The sequence below is a fragment of the Ochotona princeps genome, chromosome 14 (genome assembly GCF_030435755.1).
Source record: "Ochotona princeps isolate mOchPri1 chromosome 14, mOchPri1.hap1, whole genome shotgun sequence".
Lineage (NCBI taxonomy): Eukaryota > Metazoa > Chordata > Mammalia > Lagomorpha > Ochotonidae > Ochotona > Ochotona princeps.
In genome coordinates, this window is record NC_080845.1 from 31,218,038 (window position 1) to 31,245,007 (window position 26,970).

A 26,970-nucleotide genomic window follows, 5' to 3' on the forward strand; every position below is an offset into this window, starting at 1 on the left:
AGCTGCTTTGGAATGTTTGACTGAAAGAGAGGAAATGAGAGAGAAGAGAGACTGATCTCTTCCACTTCACTCCCCAAATGTCCATAACAAATGGAGCTGGGCCAGGCCGAAGAGCTTGCAGTCCAGAGCTCAGACCAGGCTTCCCACACGGGGAGCAGGAACTCAACCATTGCAGCCATGGTTGCTGCTTTTCAGGATCTGCATTGGTAGGAACCTGGAGTCAGGAGCTTAGGCTGAGCCTCTTTTTTTTTTTTTTTAAGATTTATTTTTTATTTTTATTACGAAGTCAGATATACAGAGAGGAGGAGGGACAAAGAGGAAGATCTTCCATCCAATGATTCACCCCCCAAGTGAGCGCAATGGCCAGTGCTGCGCCAATGCAAAGCCAGAAGCTAGGAACCTCTTCCAGGTCTCCCACGCAGGTGCAGGGTCCCAAAGCTTTGGGCCGTCCTCAACTGCTTTTCCAGGCCACAAGCAGGGAGCTGGATGGGAAGTGGAGATGCTGGGATTAGAACCAGCACCCATATGGGATCCCAGTGCGTTAAAGGCGAGGACTTTAGCCACTAGACCATGCCGCCAGGCCCTAGGCTGAGCCTGTTACTTGTTACACCCCATCATATAGAGGCACTGATTCTAGACCTGCCTGCTCCACTTATGATTTAGCTCGCTGCTTGTATCCTGGGAAAGCAGTAGAGGATGGGACTGGCATTGTAGCCTCGTGGCTAAAATCCTCACCTTGCATGCACTAGGATCTCATGTGGGCACCAGTTTGTGTTCCAGCTGCTCCACTTCACATCCAGCTCCCTGTTTGTGGCCTGGGAAAGCAGTTAGGATGGCCCAAAACCTTGGGCGCCTGTACATGTGTGGGAGACCCGAAGATTTTTGGCTCCTGATTTTACATCAGCCCAGCTCTAGCTGTTGTGGCCATTTGGGGTTGGAAGCGCTCTGTGTGACTTGTTGTACCAGATGTCATGAGTCTAAAGTCAATGCAAACAGGTAAAGGCAGTTTATTCAGGCCTGCCTGGGCTCCCAGCTGTCATCCATACAGCAAGTAGGGACTGGACAACCCCGGGGTTGGACAGCACTGAGTTTTTAAACACTTCAGGCCAATTCCACAGTATTACACAGTCATCATTGGTCAGTTTAACTGTTAACTTTTATTTTTTAAAAAGATTTATTTATTTTTATTACAAAGTCAGATATACAGAGAGGAGGAGAGACAGAGAGGAAGATCTTCCATCTGATGATTCACTCCCCAAGTGACCGCAATGGCCAGTGCTGTGCCAATTTGAAGCCAGGAACCAGGAATTTCCTGCAGGTCTCCCATGCAGTTGCAGGGTCCAAAAGCTTTGGGCCGTCCTCGACTGCTTTCCCAGGCCACAAGCAGGGAGCTGGATGGGAAGTGGAGCTGCCGGGACTAGAACCGGTGCCCATATGGGATCCCGGGCGTGCAAGGCGAGGACTTTAGCCGTATGCTATCATGTTGGGCCCAACTGTTAACTTTTAAAAAGAGCAAGTTGGCAGGTTTCTATTGGCACAGCAAACAGATTTCAAAGCAAATTAGCAGGTTAAACCAAGGGAAGCTATGGGGCAACGGCTATGGGGGCATACTATGAATGAGCAAATCTTATCTAAAAGGCATACCAGGGGTCTTTGCCTTGAGGAATGCTCTGTCATTGTCTTATGCTGGCTGCTAGGCCTGCGAGTTCACACACTCGCAAAAGCAGCAAAGCAGAAATTACAAAGGCAGAAAATATTGCAATTAGCAATGAGCGAAAGGCAAATGGTTGGGATCCTGCCTCTGGGGTGCCTCAGTCTCTCCTTCTGCCTCTAATCAGCCTTTCTACTAAAAATACATAAATCTTTTAAAAAATGTGTTACATTTTCTCATTTCATCACTCAATAAGAAATACTTTTTGCTGAACCAAGGACATGCTCTTGAGGTGCACTCCGAAGGCCTGGCTATCACTGCAGTGAAAAATGGAAACTTTAAAAATAGAATCAAGGCCCATCACAGTAACCTAGCTGCTAAAGTCCTTGCATTATACACACTGGGATCCCATAGGAGCGCCTGTTCATGTCCTAGATGCACCACTTCCAGTCCAGCTTCCTGGGAAAAGCAATGGAAGATGACCAAGTGCTTGGGACCCTGCCACCCATGTAGAACACCGGAATCAAACTCTTGGTTCCTGGCTTTGTCCTAGCATAGCTCTCTGACTGTTGCAGCCATCTGGGGAGTGAACCAGTGGCTAGAAGTTTTCTTTCTCTCTCTCCCTCTCTGTAACTCTAGCTTTTAAATATGTAAATCTCTCTCTTTTTTAAATCATAGTTGAAAATTGTTCAGATCGGGTGAAGAACATCCATTTTCAGACCTAGTAAGCCGAGTGCAGTCCAAGTAGGCTAAACACAAGGAAAATTCTACCTACCCACATGATAGACAAAATACTGAAAACCAAAGGCGTTGAGAAAATTCTTGAAATCAGCCAGAGAAAGGGCCCGGCAGTGTGGCCTAGCGGCTAAAGTCCTCGCCTTGAAAGCCCCGGGATCCCATATGGGCGCCGGTTCTAATCCCAGCAGCTCCACTTCCCATCCAGCTCCCTGCTTGTGGCCTGGAAAAGCAGTTGAGGACGGCCCAAAGCTTTGGGACCCTGCACCCGCGTGGGAGACCTAGAGGAGGTTCCTGGTTCCTGGCTTCAGATTGGCGCGTACCAGCCCGTTGCGGCTCACTTGGGGAGTGAAACATCAGATGGAAGATCTTCCTCTCTGTCTCTCCTCCTCTCTGTATATCCGGCTTTCCAATAATAATAAAAATCTTTAAAAAAAAAAATCAGCCAGAGAAAAACGATGATTATAAGAACATAATGCATAGATGAGGCCCTTCATTTCATCAGGAACAATGGAGGCCAAATCTGACCAGTTCCATTGCTACCAGCCTGGTGCAAATGGCCACATCCGGCCTGGAAGGCTCCAAGAGCTTCCTCCTTGCGACTTCCTTTCACCTTTGTTCACAGTCGTAATTGACAACATCTGCTGATCCTGGTAAGTAGCTCAGGTCTCACCCTGAGAACTTGGCAGAGAACACCTTCCAGTGGTTCTTAAGGTCTTGCCTCGCTGGCTTCCCCCTTTAGCCCATCTGCCTTCTTTCTTGTACTGTTCTTGCCTCGCTCTTCGATCTGTTCCAGCCTATCCTGATCTGTGCCTTTCCTTAATTGCTCCACGAATTATCTGCCTTAGGACCCTGGACTTGGCGTCCCCTCTGCCTGCAATTCATTCCTTGCAGTCATTTGTAAACCTTCCCTCTTCCTTTTTAAGCCTTCGCTCGGATGACCTTCTTTGCTTGCCTTTCTTCAATTACAATCCAGCCCCACCCCAGCGCATCCGTCCCAGCCACATTCCATCCCTTCCCTGCCCTTTTCTTTCTCATCTTCTCTTGCTCTTTCCCCCTTTCTTCCCTTCCCTTCTCTTCCCTCTTTCCTTCTCTTTGTATCCTCTTTTCTCATTTCCTTTCTCCTTTTTAAAAATACTTATTTTTATTGGAAAGACAGATTTACAGAGAGAAGGAGAGACAGGGAAAAAGATCCTACATCTGCTGGCTCACTCCCCAAGTGGCCGCAGCGGCGGGAGCTGAGCCAATCTGAAGCCAGGAACCAGGAGCTTCTTCTGAGTCTCCCACACAGATGCAGGTGCCCGTGGATTTGGGCTATTCTCTGCTGCTTTCCCAGGCTACAAGCAGAGGGCTGGATGGGAAGTGGTGCATCCAGGACACGAACCAGTGCCCATATGGAATCCCAACACTTGCAGGTAAAGGATTAGCCTGTTGAGTCATTATACTGGGCCCACATTCTGCCTTTTCCAAGCTACTATAGCCTTCTCGTTTACTATACAGATGATATTATACATGGACATACTTGCCTATGTTTCTGTGTCTGTCACACTATTGACTTCCCTACTTCACGAAGGGCAGGGGTTCATGTCTGAAAGCTAGCTTCATTTCTCATTATTTCCTGCCAAGGAGACAATCTCTGAGAAAGTGAAACTTCTTTAAGGAAGGACACAGCAGTTTCCAAAAAATGCTTTCATTAAGTCAGGACACACACATTGTGTCCTGGAATTTATGTGTGATTTATTTCTGATGTTAATCTTTAAACGGTGGTAGTTTTTGTGGCTTTGTTTGATCCAAACACATTTTTGTTATTATGAATTGACTTCTCTCAGTAGGGAACGGTTGTTGGAGACGTTATCATGCTTGATTCTGTATATGTATAGTGGGATGATGTTGTGAAATATTCGTGTATTTTATTCCCAGTAATCCTTTCATCAGAGCAAGAACATGAGGACACATCCTGTGGTTCTTTAGGTTAGAGATGACCATCAGAGCAGAAAAGTAGACAAAAAGAACAGTTCCAAGATTTGGGGCTGAAAAATAGACAATTGAGGGGCTGTGTGGTGGCATAGTGAGCTAAGCTGCTGCCTGCAATGTTGGCATCCCACATTGGCACTGATTTGTGTCACAGCTGCTCTACTTCCAATCAAGCTCCAAGAACGTGGCCTGGAAAAAGCAGTGGAAGATGGTTCAAATACATGGACCCCTGTCATCCACGAGGAAGACCAGATGAAGTTCCTGGCTCTTAACTCTTGCTTATCCCAGTCCTAGTTGTTGGGGCCATCTGGGGAGTGAACCAGCAGATAGAAGACTCCTCTCTCTCCTCCCCCAACCTCCTCTCTCTGTAACTCTAACTTTCCAATCAATCTTTAAAATAATAATAATAATAATAATACAGTTAGAATTCCAGAAACAGTGGCTTTGAGAGAAGGTTTTGAAAGAGCAAAACCTGGTCTCACAAGCTGAGGACATAAAATATTTTTTACAAACAGCAAGCACGGATGAATCCTATGGTCAGTCAGCTATGGTCCCTCCCATGACCATCACTCATCACTCCCCACCCACCTGACCCACTGGGGATGGGACGGTGGGACTTCTCTGTACATTCTGCTCCATCTTGCTGTTCACACTAGCCTTAAAAAGCAGTGAAAACATGAAGAGACATCTCTTGACCACTAAAATTCAGAAAAAGAAATCAGTTCACCAAGAATACTTGAAACTACTCAAAGAACTAGCAAGCCACATTTATGGTGCATCCTGATACTATTTATCATGTGATATGGTTTCTATGTAACCAGTTACATGTTCACTGTTGTTCAGTGCACTGGTTGCAGAGGAGAGTATGTGCCAAGCAGAGGATTCAGAGCCTTACCGGCTCTTCGCTGAGAACAGGGAACATGCGTACTCCTTTGCCTGATTCTGTGTGAGTACCATGCATCAACCTGAATTTAAAAAAAGAGCAGCACTGGGGTCAGCACAGTGGCTTAACAGGCTAAGTTGCTGCTGGCAGTGCTGGCATCCCAGATGGACACCCGTTTAAGTCCTGGATGCCCCACTTTTGATCCCACTTCCTTCTAATGCACCTAGGAAAGGAGTGAGGGATAATCCAACTGCCTAGGTCCCTAACCCACATTAGAGATCTGGAAGAAGCTTCTGGCTCCTGGCTTTGGTCTGGTCCAACTGTTGCAGCCATTTCTAATGGAAGATCCAGCTTCCCACCCCTCCACCTCGCCCCACTCCCTGTCTCCACTGCACCTTCTTGCTCTCACTCTCTCTAACTCTGCTTTTCAAATACATACAATAAATCTTTAAAAAAAAAAAAAAGAAAAGAAAAGGAAGAGGCTAATGCTGTGGCTCAGCTGGCTAATCTTCCACCCTGTGGTGCAAGCATCCCATAGGGTACTGGTTCGTGTCCTGCCCCACTTTTGATCCAGCTCTCTGTTTATGGCCTGGGAAATTGGCAGAGGATGGCTAAGTCCTTGGAACCCTGCACCCATGTGGGAAATCCAGAAGAAGCTCCTGGCTCCTGACTTTGGATTGGCTCAGCTCCGGTCATTGAGATAACTAGGGGGATGAACCAGTTGACAGAAGATCTGTCTCTCCTCTGTGTAAATCTGTCTTTCCAATAAAAATAAATGTATTTTTAATAAAGTTACCTAGAGCATGTAGAAGTCAAATGCTGGTGGACCTTGAAAGCCTCCTTTTGGGAGAAGTGTGTTTGTTATTATTTAACCAGGCTGTATCAAAGAGTTTAGTACAATGTCTATTTGCACGTATCTATTTTAATTTTAAAGTCATCATTCTTTCCAAAACAATGAATCACACTGTCTTGCACAGATGGTATAAATATGTCCTTCCATTTTTCCAAGAAGCAAGAGATACTCAAAAGCCAAAACCAGGAGAAGTCTGGAACCCAGAGTCTTAAAAATCATCGAAGTTTTAGGCTCCTGGCGACCTTTGCCAGGTTTGGGGAACACATTGGTAGGCTTGCCATGCCGAAGGCTTGGCACGCAGCAGGAGACTCGCACAAGGCACCTGGGTGCTTGTCAGATCGTAGAATATCAGGACCCGCCCCCGCTCAGACTTGCAAGATTGTCAGGTTCTCAAACTGTCAGGAGCACCTTCAAGTTTTAGAACTTGGGGAGATCCCCAATGGCAGGTTCAGAAGCGTCCACCAGAGGGCAGGATAGCAGCAGGTGCTAGAGCCACAGTCAGTCGTGTCAGTCCCGCTTTGACCTGGTAAATCAGATTAGGAATTTGGGGTTATTGCTCATGAATTATGGAAGCAGTGAATGGAGGAAAGCCCAGAGGAGACCTCTAATCAGACACTGGCAGCTTGAGGAGAGAAATGGAGTTTCAGAGGGAAGGAAATTTAGCCAAATGCTCAGCAGTGGCAAATGGGGTTGGAGCCAGAGTAGGCAGGCAGGTGTCCAGCAGCCTGATGCTGAGAGCCCCTCTGTGGAGGCAGGGCAGCGTGGGTCCACCAGCCCAGACCTAGAGGGATTTGGGGGTGATCTCCTTCTCCCATTCCCTTCCACTTGTTCTTTGAACAGCTCTCGTGTAGTCTCTGGGAGTGCTAGAAACAGCTGCTGTAATAATTCAACTTGGACTGGTGGGCATAGCCTCCACTTGCAGCACCGGCATCCCATATGCATGATTCTTTTTTTTTTTTTAAAGATTTATTTTTATTGGACAGTCAGATATACAGAGAGGAGGAGAGACAGAGAGGAAGAGCTTCTGTCCAATGATTCACTCCCCAAGCAGCTGCAACTGTGGAGCTGAGTTGATCTGAAACCAGGAGCCTGGAGCCTCTTTCAGGTCCCCCACACAGGCACAGGGTCCCAAGGCTTTGGGCTGTCCTCAACTGCTCTCCCAGGCCACAGGAAGGGAGCTGGATGGGAAGCGGGGCTACTGGGATTAGAATCGGTGCACATATGGGATCCTGGTGTTTGCCAGGACTTTAGCTGTTAGGCTATCTTTGGGCACGCACATTGATTCTAATTCTGGCTGCTCCACTCCCCGTCCAGCTCCCTGCTTGTGGCCTGGGAAAGAGGCAGAATGACCCAAAGCATTGGGATCCTGCACCCATTTGGAAGACCCAGAGGAAGTTCCTGGCTCGTGGCTTCTGATTGGCTCATCACTGGCCATTGCTGCCATTTGGGGAGTGAATCTTTTATCTCTGAGATAAAGAGATCACAGAGATCTTTATCTCTGTCTCTCCTTCTGTCTCTAATTCTGCCTTTCAAATAAAAAAAAAAATCATCAACTGAAAAATGATTCAATTCAGATTGTTTATAGCCTCTCTGTGATACTCAGGGTGGTGGTGATGGTGGGGGTGTCCCAGGTTTGACCTTAAAGACAAAGGCGTCAGTCTTCAATGGGAACAAGCAGGACCAGCTTTGGCCAAACTGGAAATCTTGATGGTTTCTGAGTATACAGCCAGTGCCAGCTGGAAGCCACTGTCTGCTCAATGAACTTCCACCCCAATTTGTTCATTTCTGCTCTCCTAGCCATAAGAACCACTTGAGCAACCCCAAGCAACAATACGTTTGGATTGATGAAAGGAATCACCTGAAATTCAAGAACAGAAGTTGTAATAAAATTGTGGTTCTTTGGGCCTGAATCATATTGCGCTCAGAAATGTGGAAAGAGAAAGAAAATGTTGAAATCTTTGTGGGAGAGCCAGGCATTAGAATCAGCTCCTGTAGTACCCAATGGTTGACTAGGGGGACTATACATTAGTAGGGCTATTATGGAAAGCTCGTCAAAAAATTAAAAGTAGAACTACCGTAGGATTCAGCCATACTACTACCACAGCAGGGCTGATGGAAACGAAATCAGTGCAAAGTGCAGCTCAGCCTGTCACCCACTTCAGCCTACGCACATACCAGTGGTTGCATTTGTTGGGTCAGTTTTGTCTGTAACCCCATCTCTTACGTAACCCACTGGATGCTGTGGCTTGACCCAACCCTGCCCACCACACATTTGGCCCTCACACATGCCAGCAGGAACTGCAGATTAGTCAGGGTGACCCCCAAAACCCAGACCTGCTCCCGGCCTCGGTTTGTGCGCATGCCAGTATATGCAGCAGACTGGTCTGGTCTGTCCCACATCCCATTTGATTTTTGTACACATAGTTGGGTGCCGTAGCCTAGCTCAGCCCAACCAACCCCATTATCCAGCCTGCCCTTATGCTTGTGGGCGTTACTGCCTGTCCAGCCAAGCCCATCCCCAGTCCTAATTCTCATGCTCACCAGTGGGAGCTATAGCCCGTCAGAGGGGTGCTTACAACATCCCTACTAGGCCCCCTCCCAGCCCCCGGATCTTGCACTTTCCAGGTGGTACTGCAATCTAGCCTACCCTTCCCACCCTCCCTTGCCTTGTCCCAGCACAAGTCAGCTGATGCTGTGGCAAAGCCCAACCGGCCTGCCCTTACTCTGACTCCTGCATGTTCCAGTAGATATGGTCACTTAGCCCAGCCTGACTCTCCCCCAACCCAGCTCACATGCAGGCCAACAGGTGTTGCAGCCCTGCTTAGCCTGGTTCACCCCAAATTCCAGCTATCATGTTCACCAGCCAGAGCAGTGGCCCAGCAGGGTATCCCTCCCAGCCCCTCTACCAAGTTCACCACCCCCTAGGGTCTTACACGTATTGGTGGGAGCTGTGGCCCAATCTGGCATGGCCACCTCACCTCAGCATTTGCTGGTGTGTCAGCCCAGCTAAGCCTGGTAGGCCCCCAGTTCCAGCTCATAGTGGTGGGTGCTAGCTGCTGTACTTCCAATTTGGCTCCCTGCTAATCTACCTGGGAAAACAAAGAGGATGGCCCAAGTGCTTGGATCCCTGCACCCACATGAGAGACCTGGGTGGCATTCCAGGCTCCTGGCTTCAGCCTGGCCCTATTCCAGTTGTTGCAGCCATCCGGGGAGTGAGCCAGGAGATGAAAAATTTCTCTCTCTCCTGCCTCCCACCCTATCTCACTTTGTTTTTTAAATGTATAAAATGTTTAAAAATTAAAAAATAGTTTACTTCTGGGCTCTTTCTAAGTACACCAGTTCTAGTACTTCTGAGCAAGCTCATGTTGGAAGGTTCTCAGCCACCACAGCAGAGCGTGGACTGGCTGAGTGTGACAAGGACTCACAGTGAAATTGGGTATATGCAGCACCAAGTCTTGAAATGGCAGCCTCTGGCCCCCAGTCAGCCAGGGAGTCCACACAGCCAGGGTTATCTCATAGTTTTTTCACTTCTCTAATTAATTAGCAAACACGTGGTTGCTGGTGCTGCAAGCAGGACAGGCCATTCCTGGGAACCTTTATCTATTTAGAAAGATAAGTTACCACTGTTTAAATCTTCCCAATGTTTGGGTGAGGAGCCCCATTGTGATTCTCTGTCTTTCTTGCCTGCACAGGTCAAAGGGCTGTTGGAGGGGCTACCGTCATGGTGTAATAGACCACTCTTGATCCTGCAAGTGCTGGCATCTGATATGGGTGCTGGTTTTTGTCCTGGCTACTCAAATTTTGATCCAACTTTCTGCTTATGGCTTAGGGAAGCAGCGGAGGATGGTCCAAAAACACATACCTAAGCTCTACTGAACACCTCCTTGGGCGCCAGGGAAGTGCGAGGGCCCTCCTGGCTGCTCCAATGGATTGACTCAGCTCCAACTATTGCGACAGCTTGGGGAGTGAGCCAGTAGACAAAATATCTTTCTCTCTGTCTCTCCTCTCTATAAATCTACTTTTCAATAAAAATAAGTAAATCTTTTTTTTAAATCCTATATACGTTTTGGGGATTTTCCTGCCAGCATGCTGCCAAAAACACCGAGGGGGGTGAGGCGATGCTATTTTGCAGTTGCAAGAACCACCAGAGACAGTCTGATTGAGCATGACCATTTATTGTAATGCAAGCACAAGCTGATATAGACTAAGAAAGGGCAACACACGGGGAGGCATCTCTCGACAGTTCTTCCACCAAACAATGGCACTATCATCGGCTAGTAGGCATGTCTAGACCCTCTAGTCATGTCACAGGTCACGTACAACACTCATGGCTGGCAGGTAGGCTGTGGATCATGTATACCAGGTAGCAGGCATTTCCAGGAGCAATCTCCAACATATACATCAACAATACTTTGCAAATGTACACACTGCTGGCGGCACAGGCACTAAAGTTGCACAAGATAGCTATGATAAGTTGCCACAGAAGTGATACACAAAGCCAACAACTAGCCAGACTCTCCAGGAATTGGGTTCTCTTTGCTCCTGTGTTCTTAACTTAAAAGCTTTTATGGCCCGTGGAGCATCAGCAAGGGTTGGGGGCACAGGACCAGTTTATGTTTAAACTGACAAGGGCCTTGGAAAAGTCCCTAGTGCATTCCAAATTACTGTTTTCCCACAAGCATAATGAGGAGTTGGAGAGTCTAGCTCTTGGAAATTCTCTGTCACTTGGATAGGTGTTTCTGACTCACCAGGCTCCTCCCAGCAGCCTTCATGTCCTTGTTCCTCAGGCTGTAGATGATAGGGTTGAGCATGGGGGTCACCACCCCACAGAAGAGGGAGATGAGCTTGTCTGCCAGGTCCTGCTTGTCTGCCCCCAGGGGGTCCTTGGATTTGGGCTTCCCATACCTGAAGAGGATGGTCCTGTAGAAGATGATCACCACAGTGAGGTGAGCAGAGCAGGTGGAGAAGGCCTTCTTCCTGCCCTCAGCTGATGGGATCCTCAGGATGTTGGTGAGGATGAGCACGTAGGAGACAAAGATAAACAGGACAGGGACCCCCAGGAAGACCATGTTGGCCACCGCCATGCTGATCACATTGATGGAGATGTCAGTGCAGGCCAGCTTTAGGACAGCCAGGATCTCACAGGTGAAGTGGTTGATGACATTGTCCCCACAGAAGGGCAGCCGCATTGCAAGGAATGTCTGCACTACAGAATTGGTGATGCCAGCTGCCCAGGAGCTGACGGCCATGGGCACGTAAGCAGCCTTACTCATGACCACAGGGTACCTGAGAGGGCTGCCGATGGCCACATAGCGATCAAAGGCCATCATGCCCAGGAGCACACACTTGGTGGCCCCCATGGCAAAGGACAGGAACATCTGCCCGAAGCAGACAGAGAAGGAGATGATTTTTCTGGGGTTCAGGAAGCTGTCAAGAATGAGGGGGACGGAAGAGGTGGTGTAGCAGATGTCCAGGAAGGAGAGGTTGGCCAGGAAGAAGTACATGGGCGTTTGCAGGTGGGGGTCAAGGACAGTGACCAGGATGAGGACCCCATTGCCCAGCAGGATTACCAGGTACATCAGCAGGATGAGCACGAAGAATGCCTTCTCCAGTGCTGGGTGGGCTGAGAGGCCCAAGAGTAAGAACCCCAGTGCGGGGAGATCTCATTGGCCCTGTCCATGTGTATCTCCTCTGACATTTTCAGGAACTCAGTCAACCCAACATCCGCCTCCTGCTCACACTCTAGGGCAGTCAGGCCAAAACCCTCGCCTCACTGCACAACAGCACAGCAGCCTCAATGGTACCCTCATCTGCTGAACAATACAACAGAGTTTACAACTTAACTTTGGTTCTAAGTCAGAACAAACAGGTTCATTCAGGCTAACCTTCTTGTAAAAGACGAAAAATTAAGACAAAATAATGCCAAACTTGTGGGAAGCATTGGAGACATGATGAGGAGGCATGGGATCATTGATTCTAGAAAGAACAGGGCCTGGGGAAGTTAAGCCAATCATGGGGGTTGTGTTTCAAATAGGGTCTTTGAGGTCTTGGAGGGGCCTGCCAGGGTGTGTGGGCATCACCAACAGCACCTGGGGGTGGGCACCAGGCTTGAACCCCTGTGAAGAGCCCCTAACATAACTCCCTGTCTTCAGGGGATCCCAAAGGGCAGCATGAGAGGAAGAAGGCAAGTCAGGGAAGCAGGCATCAGCCCAGACTTCCCTGCAGCCCCCAGGTCAGACAGAGCTGTTCCCAGAGCTGGTGGGCTCCCCAAGTAGCTAAGAGAAGCAAACTTCACCCCCAGTGTCAAGACAACGAAATAAAACTGCTGGCATGCATTCAAGTGACCAGGTACACAAGAAGGTAAGACACCATGAATGAGCACCAACAGAATAAAACAGAAAAGTCCAGTGTCCCCTTGCCCAGACCAGGTCAGGGCAACAAGATGACTGTAGCGCCACCTGCTGGAAGATGCCTGAAACCCAGATCATCTTGACACCCACAGCATCCAGGTCTGAAAATCCCATTGGTGCTTCTCGATATTTCGAGTAGCCAGTGGGCTCCTTGGGCACCGGGACCATCCTGGATGAGTGCCTGGCTGCACCTGCCCTGCTCCTCTTTCTCCACAGGCCTGCACCAGAGAAACTGGCACTCCTAAGATTGTTGTCAGAACACACAGTCCTGCTCTGTGGGTGTTCCTTCTCAGAAGCTGAACTTGTTCACTCCTCAATGTTCTAAGCGCTATTAAGCATGTTTGCTGGCCCAGAGCAAAATTTGTAATTCTGAGAGCACTGGACATGTGCTTTTATTTGTAGCATAAGCAAAACACGCGCATGGCACAGAAGGTTAAGCTGCCACCTGTAATGCTGGCACTTCATGTTGGAGGACCAAGTCGAGTCTCAGCTGCTTTGTTTACCAACCAACTCCCTGCTAATATCTCTGGAAAGGCGGCAGAAGATGGTGCAGGTGCCTGGGCCTCTGCTGCCCATACGGAAGACCTGGATGGGTTCCAGGCTCAGGCTTCAACTGGGCTCCGCTAGCTATTGCAGCCATTTGGGGAGTGAGCCAGCAGATGGAAGATCTGTCTGTGTCACCTGCCTCTACCCCGTAACTCTACATTTCAGATAAATGAGTAACTCTTTCAAAAACAGATACTCATGATTTCTCAATTTTCTGAGTCCAAGAGCTGTCAGTAATGGAGGTCCTTCCTAGGCTGTTACCGGGGTATCCCTCCAGGGGAGCTCTGTGACACTCCTCTACAGGTACTTAGCACATAGTACTTGTGGGGCCACAAGTATTCAATTCAGGTTAACAGACATTTTTTGAGTGCCCTGGAGCAGGCCAGTTATGGGAAGACAGTCCTGAAAGGCACAGGCCCTGACCACTAAGAACTCACAATCCAGTGAGGGGTGGGCAGTGTTTGGCCTCCTGGTCAAGATACCCACACCCCACTTAGAGTGCCTGAGTTCCACGCCCAGTGATGCTCCGAGTCTAACTGATACAGACCTTTGGAGGCAGTGGTAATGGGTCAAGGAACTGGGTTTGTGCCATCATAAGGGAAACATGGGTTGAGTTCCCAGCTTTCAGCCCACCCCAGCCTCAACCCCTGAGGGCCTCTGGGGGAGTGAACCAGTGGATGGAAGCATTCTCTCTGGTCTCACTCTCTCTGGTCTCTCTCTCTCTCTCTCTCTCTCTTTCTCTCTCTCTCTCTCTCCCTCTCAAATAAAATAATTTTTAAAAATTTAGTGGGGAGGGGCTTATCAGGCTAATCCCCACCCGCAGTGCCAGCATCCCATATGGACACAGGTTTGAGTCCTGGCTGTTCCACTTCTGATCCAGCTCCCTATTTATGGCCTGGGAGGGCAGCAGAGGATGGTTCAAGTGCTTGGGTCCTGTGCCTAAGTGGGAGACCCAGAAGAAGCTCCAGGTTTCTGGCTTTGGATCAGCCCAGCTCTGGCTCTTGGGGCTATTTGGGGGAGTAAATCAGTGGATGGAAGATTTTCTCTGTTTCTCTCTCATCCTCTAACTTTCAAGTAAAATAAATAAATTTTTAAAAAATAATCTATTGGGGGAAATAATCATGCAAACAATTATATCTTCATCATCATTATCATCTTCAATATTACTAATAACCAATGCCTATACCAGCAGCTCTTGGGGCAATCTGCTTGTTTCTCATGTTAAGAACCATTTGCTGCATTTTTGCTAGTCCTAGTGCTGGGCTTGGACCAGGGATGCAGGGTTCTTGACACCCCGGCAAGGATCAATGCATTCTGGAACAGTTGGCCTTGGATACTGAGCTAAAATCTGCTTGCTTGTTGTTTACACCTGACCCTGCCACCAAGTGCCTCCAAGGGCAGTTAACCATCTGCCACAAGGCAGCCCTCAAACATGCAGAAAGCGTTTGGCTTCAGCAAAAAATACCCTCTTCTTTTTAATCCTAAAAACCACAGCTATGTCTCATCTGGGAATCGACTACAAAAGCTGACACTGAGAATGGTCCCCAAGCTTGCAGGTGGCCCCTGAGTTGCAGTAAAACAGCCTCCCCCAACAGGCTCTCACAACCCATGTGGACCAGGTCTCCCACCTCTCCCAAAACCCTAGGAAGGGAGTCCCTGTAGTCATCATCTCTGGATTTGGAGACTCAGCCCAGCACGGTGCTGGACCCTGGACCCTGGCGGTGCAAAGGATGGAACCAAAGAGGGCCAGCTGAGTGTGAGAACCCTGTGAGGTGTGTGTGCCTGGCAAGCATTGCCTGCACAAGGGTGAGATGAGCCAGATGGGTCTGGCCAGTGAGAGAGTGTCACGCCCTCCCTAATCGAGTCACAGGAAAGGAACAGGGCTGCGCTACTCCAAGTTGCCATTTCTGGGGCCAGCACCATGGCTCAACAGGCTAATCCTCCACCTTTAACAGCCAGTATCCCATATGCACGCTGGTTCATGTCTCGGCCGCTCCCTGCATATGGCCTGGGGAGGCAGCGGAAGGTGACCTGAGTCCTTGAGACCCTGCACTCACATGGGAGACCCCGAGGAGGCTCTTGGCTCCTGACTTCGGGTCGGCTCAGCTCCAGCCTTTGCCCTTGCTGCCCCTATTTAGGGACGGAACCAGAGGATGGAAGATTTTTCTCTCTCTCTTTCTCCTTCTCTCTGTGAATCTGACTTTCCAATAAAAATTAAAAATTGGTTTTTAAAAAAGAGTTCCTTCCGCAAAACTTGCATTTACCTTTCTCAGCAACTTGGCCAGAAGAACATCAGTGTCCTAAAAGTTGCAAGGAAATAGCATGTCAGGAGGATCCGAAGCAGCAGCTCAGGACTCAATAAGCATGACAGGTGGACACGTTACAGGTGAAGGGCCTGGCCAGCCCTCTCCCCTCTGCCTGTCTTGTGTGGTTTGTAAAAATAAATTCCACAGGCATGGCCATTGTCCCTAGAAGACAATTAAATCTGTTTGTTCTTCAGGACCATGTTAATCCCTGAAGTCATTTAAAGTTTGGAAAGTGAGTTGTTCTCAGAAACTTTTGTATCCTATTGGGATAACGTCCCCAAGACCCAATTATGCCTAAGGCTCCCAAGAAGTTTGCTGCCTGCTTCTTTCTCTTCTGTGATTTTTTTCTTCCTCTTTTCTCTCATCTCTCATCTCCTCTCTCCCTCCCTCTCCCACTCCGTACAAACCCACCTGCCTCCCATCTCCCTCCCTGCCTTCTTTCTCCTTGAACATCAAAATTTCCTTAGCAGAGTTCATCAGCCTGCTGATTAAGTGGTCGAAAAGAGCCCCACGTCTTTTTGTTCTTTACTGTAGCCCAGCCCCATCACCCAATCTGTGCCTGTGCTATGTTTTGGGGACAACTGAAACCAAGATTTCAACTCTTCCTCTAAATTTTCATCTCATTGGATTAAGTGCCTCGAAGCAGCTAGCTGTGTTCTTTCTGTGTTCTCACTGTCCGTCCGGCTGAGTCGCTGTCCCCTCTGCTGTCATCTTCATTTGTGCTCCAGGGCCCCCAGGACAGGCTGGGATCAGAGCATGGGTTCCTTCCTTCCTTCAGCAACTGCAGTGACCCATTCTGCCTGCGGGGATTGCGCCCTCTGGTGGCAGGAGTGTCACATGACAAGGCAGTCACCACGCAGGGAAGGTGGTGTCTGGAGGGAGAAGGCAGAGGATAGGAGTCCCTGGGAAGGTGACCCCAGGCCTGTGGAGTGTCGTTGGTGACTAGTTCTTACTAGCTCATCAATTATGCGTATCTCCTCTCAGTTCCCATTCAGTGGCTTCTGTGGGAGCTTGGAATTGGTCATGGTGAGAACATTTACACCTCAGAAATCAGCAGATACTACAGGATCAGGGCATAGTATTTTCTAAAATTAATTAATTTATTTGAAAGTCAGAGTTACAGAGAGATGTATCATCCACTGGTTCACTTCCCAGATGATGGCAACAGTCAGTGCTAGGCCAGGCAGAAGACAGGAGCTCCGCCTAGGTCCCCCACATGGGGACAGGGGCCCAAGCACTTGGGCCATTGACAGGAAGCTGGCTCTTTTGCAGAGCATCTGGGACATGACTTGGCACCCAGAAGGGGTGTCAGCACCCCCGGCAGTGGCTTCACCAGCTGCACCACAATGCCAGCCCTGTAGGTCGTTCTGTGCCAGTTTTGCTACTTCACCAGCACCCTGCGGGGATGCAGACTGGCAATGCAGAGCCAAAGCAGGAAAGTGGGCAGTAGGGGCGGCCAAACGCACACACGTGGGAATGAGCGCTGAGCTGGCAGTGACCAGCAGGGAGTAGTTGCTGGGGCCTGAAGATGCCAGCAGAAACAAAGGTAGAGAAGCGTCAAACTTTCTCCTGTAGGGCATGGGGAGACTCGGATAGGGGTATAAGTAAAGGGATGGAATGATCATATTTGAATTGTTAGGCTGGTTAGGGAAAAAGGACAAGAGTTAGGAAAACACTTCAGTAAAGGGTGGAGTGTGGACTGGGCAGTGCTAGAGGGAGCATGGTGAGGACAGGGAGATTCAAGAAATGCTTGGTGGACTGAAAAACACAATGTCACATTTTGTTAGGATGATGGCGACACTAGTAAGGTATTAACCAATTGCTGAGAAGAAGATGAATCCGTGAGGGGCGTGATGGGTTTGAAAGGCTGTGGACCATCCAGGGAAAGATGGGGCAAATCTTCAAGCCGAGGGTGAAGGTTTCCTACCTGTCCTAACAGGAAGGTGCAGGCAGCAGCTGGAGGAGGGAAGGAAGGGCAGGGAGGAGACGTGGGGTTACCTGAAGCAGAACCCTGATCTGAGGGCTGCGGGGGTAACCGGTTAAATCTAGAGCAAGCTGAGTGGGGTGGAGTGGCTGAGTCCCTCTCTCTCTTCCCCCCACCCCAAGCAGGGACCAGAGCTTGGAGACATAAAGCTCAGCCAGAGAAGAGTCCACGGAAGCCACTCAGATCCCAAACCAACACCAATTCCCCTGCAAGGCTCAAGTGTTTCTCCAGGAAGCCCCACAACATGCCTCAAGCCTTGAAAACACCCCGAAGTGAAGGAGTGTGTGAGGAGTGACTCAAACATCACCCATGAAGGCCCCAGCCATGTTGGACTTGTACTATTTTAAATATCTGCTTCCCTTAGGTCGCCTACCTTAAGATTTCTGCGACCTTCAGGTTAAAATTTTGTTGTCTGTCAATCCGCTGTAACTTCGTTAACCGTTTCCACCAGGCTGGCGCTGTCCCTGACAGCCCTCTCCACCAACCCCTAGCAGCCCTTCCCCCTAATCCCTGCCTACCTACCAATCCCCTGTGGCTCGGACAAGCCTATCCACCAATGCCTCACGCCCTGTGACGCCCACCCCTGGCCCCAGAAAAGGTGTGCGCCTGTCTTCCCTTGGTGTGCTGCCCCTTCCCCTGCCCAGGTCCTTGTTCGTCTTGCCCTCTTCCGATCCCTGGCATCCGCCTCCTGTCACCATGGCAGCAGATGTTCTCCTTTTCCCTCTCTCTCCCGCCTCCACTCCTGTCCCTGCCCTGCGGGAACAAAGGACCTCCTAGGTGCCTCACTGCATCTGGTACTTTGGTTTATTGAGGCAAACTTATCCCAAAAAGAGAACTTAGCTGTGCCAAAGGACTAATAGAGTGGAAGGCATTATTTAGGAACCCAGAGGTCAAAGGCAGCAGGTGTCATGGCAGGTGCTGTAGTGCAATATAGGCGGGTCCTTCCATCTGCTCACCATCTGCTACTGATTCTGTGTTGCTTTTGATGCCTCCTATGTGAGCTTTTCCCATGCCAATCCATCCTGCAGCTTTCTGGACAGCAGGTGGGTATCCTCTAACTGACTTCTGACCCCCTGAAGTTGGCTCAGTCCCCACCGGCCAGCGGCTCAGTCTCACAAGATGGCCCTCACAAGTCCAGGCCACCCAATCTTCTCATTGACCAGCTACAGTCGTGGGTGCTTCTATAAACCCCTTCGCACATTCAATAACTTTCTGTGACCAAAAACCACTTGACTTTCGTTGAGTGGTTTACCATAAAAGACACAACTCAGCAAGAGGAGTGTGGAAGAGTGGCTGTAGGGTACGATGCAGGGCGAGGATGGAGCTTTCAGGCCCTCTCTGCCTGCACTGCTCTCCCCCCCTCCCCATGCTCACCGCCTGGGAGCTCTCCAAGCCCTGTTGGCTTGGAGGTGTTCATTGTAGTCACTTTATGTAGGCAGCTTGACTAAATCATTGACCATTGTGAAAGAACTCAATCTCCAGCTTCCTCTGCTTTCTGGAAGTCAAGGGAAAGGCTGAATGTTACCAACCCTCTACTTACATGACTGGTTCCTCCGGCTAATGACACTTTCTGGGGGTCCACCAGGAGTCACCTCATTTGCATAAACCGTATGTTTGGTCCATGAAGTTTGTTAGGAACCCAAAAGCTCTTCCTGTTACTCGGGTCACTCAGAACATGACCGGAGTTTAGGGGTTCCGTACCAGGACCTGAAGATAGAGATCAAATCCACACGATTTGGTATATCACAGCATCACATTGTCATGTCTGTCTCATAGCACTATTAGGACTATTAGTGGGACAAGGTTTGGGAGACCAATGTTGGGTATAGCAGGTGAAGCTGCCGCTTACACTCCATGTTGGAGCACCAGTTCAAATCCTGGCTGCTCTGCCTCCCGATCTAGCTCCCTGCTAATGAGACCAGGAAAGCTGTGAATGATGAGCCCTTGGGAGGCCAGGATGGAGTTCCTGGCACCTGGCTTCACCCTGGTTCAACTCTGCTGTTGAGCCCATTTGGGGAGTGAACCAGGAGAGGGAAGATCTCTCTGCGTCTTCCTCTCTATGGCTCTGCTTATCAAAAAATATAAATAATCTTTTTCTGTTTTAAGAAATATAAGATCTACAAAGTATCTTTGGAGATATCCCCAATCGAACTGCTGGACTCAGAACTCTAACCAAGAAAAGACGGAAGACAGAACAGGACAATCATTCATCTCAGCTATATGTTGGCAGCGAAATATGGGGCAAACGGAGACTTTATGATGGACCATATCAATCAGTGGACGACCTCATCGAGTGAAACTGGCAGTGATTTATAACTGGAGAACTATTAACACCACTTGAGCAAATATCTCAGAGCACGCCCCACATCCGGGACTTGGGGTGGGCGGGAAACCGGGTGGGGCTTCTCCCTCAATATCCCCCTTTACCTCAGATACATGATGGAAACAATATTGACATAATAGCATTACCCACCTCCCTATCCCCCTGAACCTTTTTTTTTCTTTTTTTTCTTCTTTTTCCTTTAACTGTAATTAACTATGTAAAGATTGTCAACAACAATACAATAAAATAGATTAAAAAAAAAGAAAGGTAAGATCTAGAAACAAATGAACAGCAACTCTTAATGTTAACTCCTCCCCATTATGTCAGATATAATAAACCCAGTCAGCAGTGCACGCCTCAATCCTAGAAGCTGTGTTCTAGCCATGGCTTTACTTCCACTCAGCAGGCTAGAGCTTGTCTCAGAGGGTGGAGAGGAAAAGAGCAGAAGCCACCAGCCCCACAGCCACCGCATTCCTCCAGGCCAGACGGCTACACCTCTTACTTCTCCCGTAACTTCCTCGTAATCCTCAAGACTCGCTATATAAGGGAGGAAAAAGATCTTCTACTCATCTTAAATTCATTGGCTGGGGATCCTATCTCAAGAGACAAAGAAATGACGCAAGGACACCTCCAAAGGAAAGACCCTGAGAAACAGACCTGGATGGTTTTTGTTTGTTTATATAAGTGAAAGTGACGAATGGGAAGCAGTGGGGAAAGTGACAGGGCAGTAAAGAATGCACTCTTTGCAATAGCCTGGGGGGACAGCCTGTGTGTCTGGATTCCTCTTGGTTCCATACCCTGGGAGACAAACCCAGGATCTGCGGTCAGGGAAAACTCAGAAAATTCTCTGATTGTTATGACTGCCTCAGAGAGGGAGAGAGAGGACAGGTCAGAGAAGCTATGCTACATATACTGCTTCTCAGATGCCTTCAGCCAAAAATATTGGGAATGCCGAGGGGCCGCATACTGGGGTCCTGGTCCTCTGAGCCGTTGTTGGTTCTTCTCTGTCGTGCGTCTCCCATTGCTTTCCAGTCCCTCAACCCGATGAGTTCCTTGTAAAAGTCTCCCCAGGACCACTCTCTCCTCCACTGTGCCTGTGATTTCATCCTGGGCTCGTTCCACTTGTTCCTCTTGGCGTCCAGCTTCCCGGGCAGCTTCTTGGCCGTTTGCAGATGGCTCCACTCTGTGGGCATTCTCTGATGACAAAGTCCTATTGGGAGTCATCAGTGACCACCCCACCATGCCCTCCCTGACCATCTACCCCAATTCCTTGGTGTGTAGCACAAAGTCTGTCACATGGGACATGGTTGTGGCACAGAGGTAGTGTGGAATGATGGGCAGGTAGGTTGGGGGAATGGAGAAAAGAAGAGAGAGAATGAGCAAGCACATTGGATCTATGGGAGGAGAAAGCTGGGCGACCTGGAAATCTGACCCAAACTTTCTTGGAATGTTTCAATCCCTGAGGCCCAGCCCTTCTTCCCCTCTGGATTTGTTGCCAGCGATAGTGCCACCCTGAACCCACTGTTGTGACCAAAGCCCAGGAGAACTCTGATACTTGCCACTAGGAAAACCTTCCCAATTGAGATTTCCTTGAGTGTAGCATTCACTTTCAAGCTCTGCCTAATTGGGCCTGGGAGGTGAAGCCTAACCGCCAAGCCTCTCACCTAACTTTAAATTACTTCTGGGATAGGACCAGGCCCCAGAGCAATCTGGCCCTCCAATCCAGAGAGACTCCCTGTGGGATCCTCTGGGGGGCAGGGTGGAGCATGGAGAACAGGTCTGGGGAGCAGCGGCCAGGCACAGCGTGGCATGGCTTGCACCCATGGGATGCAGTCTTTTCCAGGCTGCGGTTCCTGACTGAGCCTAGGCATGTGAGCCACCCTTTTCTCCTCACCCTTCTACACTCAGGGTCACTTGGTGATACGGGGAAATGAGACGGCAGTCAAAGCTTGAGTCCGTCTCAGCAAGAGGGTGCTCCCCACGTTGCTGGGACAGCTTGGAGAGACAGGGCTTGTCTGGTGGGCTTGGTGGTGTGGTAATACCCAGGTGGGCAGGAGACTCAAGAGGTAGCCACTTGACCTGGAAGTCTTCCCACTCCCCTGGCCTGCGTTCTTGAAAGCAATTTATCCAGTCTCGACCGCATCCTAACCTGGTACGTGCAGAGCGGGGTCTGGAGCCAGCGCTTCTGCAGCTGGGAGGGGAGATCAGAGGACGCTGCAAGCAAACTGCTGCGCAGGGAAGGGGCTGCAGGGAGGCTCCTGTGGAAGGCAGCAGGCACGTGGCTGGGAGGTGAGGGAAGGACCCACGCAGGCAGGAAGAGAAGTCAGGGAGACTAGAAAGAACCTGAAGAAGGGAAATGACCCAGGCTTTCCTACACTGGTGGGCAGTGCTGGTTGAAAGGCCAGGCAGAAACTGAGAAACCACTTATTGGAGACTAGATCTGTGGCAGCTGGCTCTGGGCAGCGGGAGAGGTGGGTCTACTGTCTGACTGTTCTGCCAGAAAGGGCATGGTGTACTCCCTGATACTAAAAATAGCTGGTCTGTAAAACACAATCCCTCATTGTTTAATTCCTGAAATCCTGAGATTTTTTTTTCGTTTTGGACACAATACCATTACCAAGTAGGAAAAAATAAATGATCAAACAAAACAAAACAATAAACAAACAAACAAGCAAACACACTCCAAGGGCCGCTGTCGTGCATAGCAGGTTAAGCCTGCAGTGTTGGCATCCCACGGTGGCTCTGGTTTAAGCCCCACTTGATCTACTTCCAAACCAGCTCTCTCTTAATGTGCCTGGGAAAGCAGCAGAGAAGAACCCAACTACCTGGGCCCCTGCACCTCATGGGAGACCCAGAGAAAGCTCGTGGCATTGCAATAGCCCAACTCTGGCTATTGTGGCCATTCCAGCAGATGAAAGATCTCTCTGTCTTTCTCTCCCTGTCTGTAACTCTGCCTTTCAAGTAAGTTCTAAAGGCAGAGCTACAGAGAGAGAGGAAGACAGACAGACAGAAACACACACACGAGGGAGGGGGGAGAGAGAGAATCTTCCATTCAAAATGACCACAATGGCTGAAACTGACCCGATCCAAAACCAGGATCCAGGAGTTTTCTCTAGGTCTCCCACATGAGTATAGGGTGCAAGGACTTGCACCATCCTCCATTATTTTTTCTGGTCATGATCAAAGAGTTGGATGGGAAATAAAGCAACAGGGTCTCAAACCAGCGCCTGTATGGAATGCCAGCACCGCAGATGGAAACTTAGCCGGATACTCCACTGCATCAGCCCTGATAAATCTTTTTTCAAAAACAAGACAAAACATTCTTCCATCAGGTATGAGTGCAATACATAAATCTCTCTCCTGCCTCAGTTTCTCTATGTGTAAATGGAGAGTGGTTGAAATAGATTACTGTTCCCCAAGCCTGGGGAGCTATGATTTAAAAAGCAGAACATCAAGGGTGTTTGGCTCAAGGTTAAAGTCATCGCTTGGGACACTCATACCCCCTACTGGAGACTCTGTGTTTGAGTTCTGACTACTTCTGATCTAAGCTAGTGCTAACACACACCCTGGAAAGCAGTAGATGATGGCTCAGGGACACAGGTCTGCACCGAGTTGTGTTCTCTTGGTTTCAGCCTGGCTTGGCCCTGGCTATTAAGGCCTTTGCAGAATGAACCACTGGAAGAGATATCTATCTTTTAAGCAAACTAAAAATTAGTTTTAAAAATTTAAATGTAAAAACAAATAGGCCGGTAGAATAAAAACAGATCACAAAGGCAATCCTCATGGCAGGACTCAGTTGTGTTTTTGTTTTAATTTTTTTAACTTGAGAGAGAAACCAAGAGAGAGAAAAAATGTTCTTATCTATTCATTCACTCCCCGATTTCCACTCATAGCTGGAGCTGGACGAGGCTGAAGCCAGAAGCCAGGCACTCCATCTCTGTCTCCCTGGTGGAAAGCAGGAGGCCAGTTATTGGAGCCTTCCTTCACCAAGGTGTATATCCACAGGAAGCTGGGATTGGGCGCAGAGTTGGGTCATGAGCCAGGGACTCTGACTCGGACTGCAGGTGTCCCAAGAGGTAACCCAACTGTGAGGCCCAGCACCTACCCCCAAATCAGCATTTTTAATCTACACAGGAGCAACTATTAGGTAGGCAGCTCCACACCTTTTGAGGCATCCTGCAGCATTCTTGTTTTGGTAGTAAAATTGTGATGACTAACAGTATAGCATTTGGGACTCTGGGAGGTTGAGTAGGTTTGTTCATGAATGTACCTGCACACCTTCCAAACAGCTCAGGGTAGTTTCTCTCACTGAGACTGAAATGACTGTGACCCATGGTCCTACCCAACCCAAGCTAGGGATAACGGTTATGAGTCAGCTCTAACCATCAGGTATGTAAGATGCCATTCCTCCCACCAGCTCCCAGAGCAACTCTGATGCCATGGTCAGCTGTGGCTACAGAAGGAAGCATAGAAGCCTTTCCCTCCAGACCATGATGGGGGCTGCAGAAATTTAGTTTGGCCAGATTATGCGAAGAAAGTTGAAAGTAGATGAGTTAATCTACATCAACTAAATGCACAACAGACTGAAATATAAACCCAACGCTAAGAGGTAAGACCTTGAAAACCTGATGTTTCCAAGCCAGTCAACTCTCTCCCTATAAGGCTGTCTGTGTCCTGTAAGCAGACACTGAGAGAAGAGGGAGCAGATTCAGATGCATGGCACAGTTTCATATCAGAAAGAGGAGGTGCTGAACACAAGTGACATTGCTCTAGACACATTAATGTCAATAATTTCACAGGTGTGTCGTATTTTATCATGTTTCATTAGCTCTCCAAGGTCTGCTAAAAACCTGCCTTCTAAAGAACTTGATTTTTTAGTAACCAGTAGGCTAACTCTAACTTTGAAGGCATCTTATTGTGAGCCTCAGACACTAAACTCTAGCAAACCATCTAACAAGAACAGGTACTTTCTATCTTTCATGGTTCCTAGTGATGAAAAACAGGATTTGACATGGAAGAATCCAACCAATCTACAGTGACAGAATTCATCTTGCTGGGCCTCTCAGCCCACCCAGCACTGGAGAAGACATTCTTCGTGCTCATCCTGCTGATGTACCTGGTAATCCTGCTGGGCAATGGGGTCCTCATCCTGGTCACTGTCCTTGACCCCCACCTGCAAACGCCCATGTACTTTTTCCTAGCCAACCTCTCCTTCCTGGACATCTGCTACACCACCTCCTCTGTCCCCTTGGTCCTGAATGGTTTTCTTACTCCCAGGAAAATCATCTCCTTCTCTGTCTGCTTTGGGCAGATGTTCCTGTCCTTTGCCATGGGGGCCACCAAGTGTGTGCTCCTGGGCATGATGGCCTTTGATCACTATGTGGCCATTGGCAGCCCTCTCAGGTACCCTGTGGTCATGAGTAAGGCTGCCTACGAGCCCATGGCCGTCAGCTCCTGGGTGGCCGGTGGAGCCAACTCCTTGGTCCAGATCTCTCTTGTGGTACAGTTACCCTTCTGTGGGGACAATGTCATCAACCACTTCGCCTGTGAGATCCTGGCTGTCCTAAAGCTGGCCTGCACTGACATCTCCATCAATGTGATCAGCATGGCGGTGGCCAACATGGTCTTCCTGGGGGTCTCTGTCCTGTTTATCTTTGTCTCCTATGTGCTCATCCTCACCAACATCCTGAGGATCCCATCAGCTGAGGGCAGGAAGAAGGCCTTCTCCACCTGCTCTGCTCACCTCACTGTGGTGATCATCTTCTACAGGACCATCCTCTTCATGTATGGGAAGCCCAAATCCAAGGACCCCTGGGGGCAGACAAGCAGGACCTGGCAGACAAGCTCATCTCCCTCTTCTATGGGGTGGTGACCCCCATGCTCAACACTATCATCTACAGCCTGAGGAACAAGGACATGAAGGCTGCTATGAGGGGCCTGGTGAGTCAAAAATGCTTTGCCCAGTGACTGTTGAAGTGTCCCAGGGGTTCTGTGCTCCTGAGTCTTCCAATGGGAGGGACAGGACCACAGATGAGGGCCAAGTTCATGAAAGTTTACATAGGTAAACTCCATTGCACAGAACAGCTTTGTGAGAACAAGCAACATTTAGTGGAACTTTTCCTGCCTCACTCCATGAACACTTCCACCAACATACAGTCACTTGTCTGGTGTCCTGAGTATCACCTTTCATCATGGGTACTCACCAAACTGAAAGCAAGGAAGGACTGCCTTGACATTTTGTTTAACAAATAAACTAAAATATTTAGTCTATATTATTTAGTCAACACCAAAGTTGCAGTGATTGGTATAGGAAGAAATTATCAGACAACCAAGTGTCTGAAGGACACCCTTTGTGTTTTTCCAGTTGCTGAACTGGTGGCCACAGTCCCCAGCAGAAACCAGAAACACAAGAAACCAGAGGTCCAAGCTTGCATGGATCTTCTTGGAATGACCTTGCTGTCAGGGGTCAGGTTGTAGGCACAGCTTCAATCACACAACAATAAAGGGAAAAGTCCTTCAATCCAGACCTACCATAGCAAGATTAACCCTGGGCACACAGGAGAAAATTGGGGTCACCTTCTGGGGGAGTGTCGTAAATTTCAGGGTGCTTTAAACAGTTCTGGTGGCAACTGCAGTTTAGCAGTTTCATGAGACACTGGAGTTCTAGGCCTAGGCAGCAATCAACCAATGTTTACCGTATTACCACTGAAACACAAGGCAAAGGTGATAAGGACATTAAAAAATGATGTGGGACTAAATACAACTTGGTATCATCAAGCTGGGAGGTGGAGAAAGAGCTGTAAGAGGGGGTTTGTTTACTCATGCTGATCCTGCAAAAAAATTGCAACCCACTGTAGCCTCACATTATGAAGGATGCAATGGGGAGAAAATCCTTATAATTCATGATATTTATACTGAAATCCTACAAAGGTCTTTATTCAGTTCAAAGTTTGAGTAGTCCCCAGAAGATAAGTATTAGGATGAAGATTTTTTTCAAAGCATCAGAGAATTACAAAAGATCAAAGAAAACCTATCAAATGGATAAAGTCCTTTACTGAATCTTGGCAGATTAAAATCAGTGTATATTAAACAAATGATAAGCATTACTAAGTGGCATTTTTAAAAGGAATTTCAATGTTTATAATGTTAGGAGTAGTTAGCATGTCTAGTATCGCAACTCACTTTATCAGTAAAGGAGAAAAAGCCATCACATCAACAAACGTTGAGAAACCATTTGGTCAAACTGACAATCAGGCTGGGATGATCCAGGCTGCATCCACTTCCTGATCCCTAGATTAGAGCAAT

At 48.7% G+C, this 26,970-nt stretch overlaps 2 protein-coding genes across 2 annotated transcripts; one reads left to right on the forward strand and one right to left on the reverse strand.

Annotated features, from left to right (window-relative positions):
- Positions 1-10,817: 10,817 nt before the first annotated feature.
- Positions 10,818-11,776, reverse strand: LOC101531494 (olfactory receptor 13C7-like). Its single transcript, XM_012925795.2, is given in 2 exon segments — positions 10,818-11,749; positions 11,752-11,776. Coding segments are annotated over 2 exon segments (957 nt in total).
- A 12,900-nt stretch (positions 11,777-24,676) lies between these two features.
- On the forward strand, positions 24,677-25,632 carry LOC101517466 (olfactory receptor 13C7-like). Its single transcript, XM_058672663.1, is given in 2 exon segments — positions 24,677-25,472; positions 25,475-25,632. Coding segments are annotated over 2 exon segments (954 nt in total).
- Positions 25,633-26,970: the final 1,338 nt, after the last annotated feature.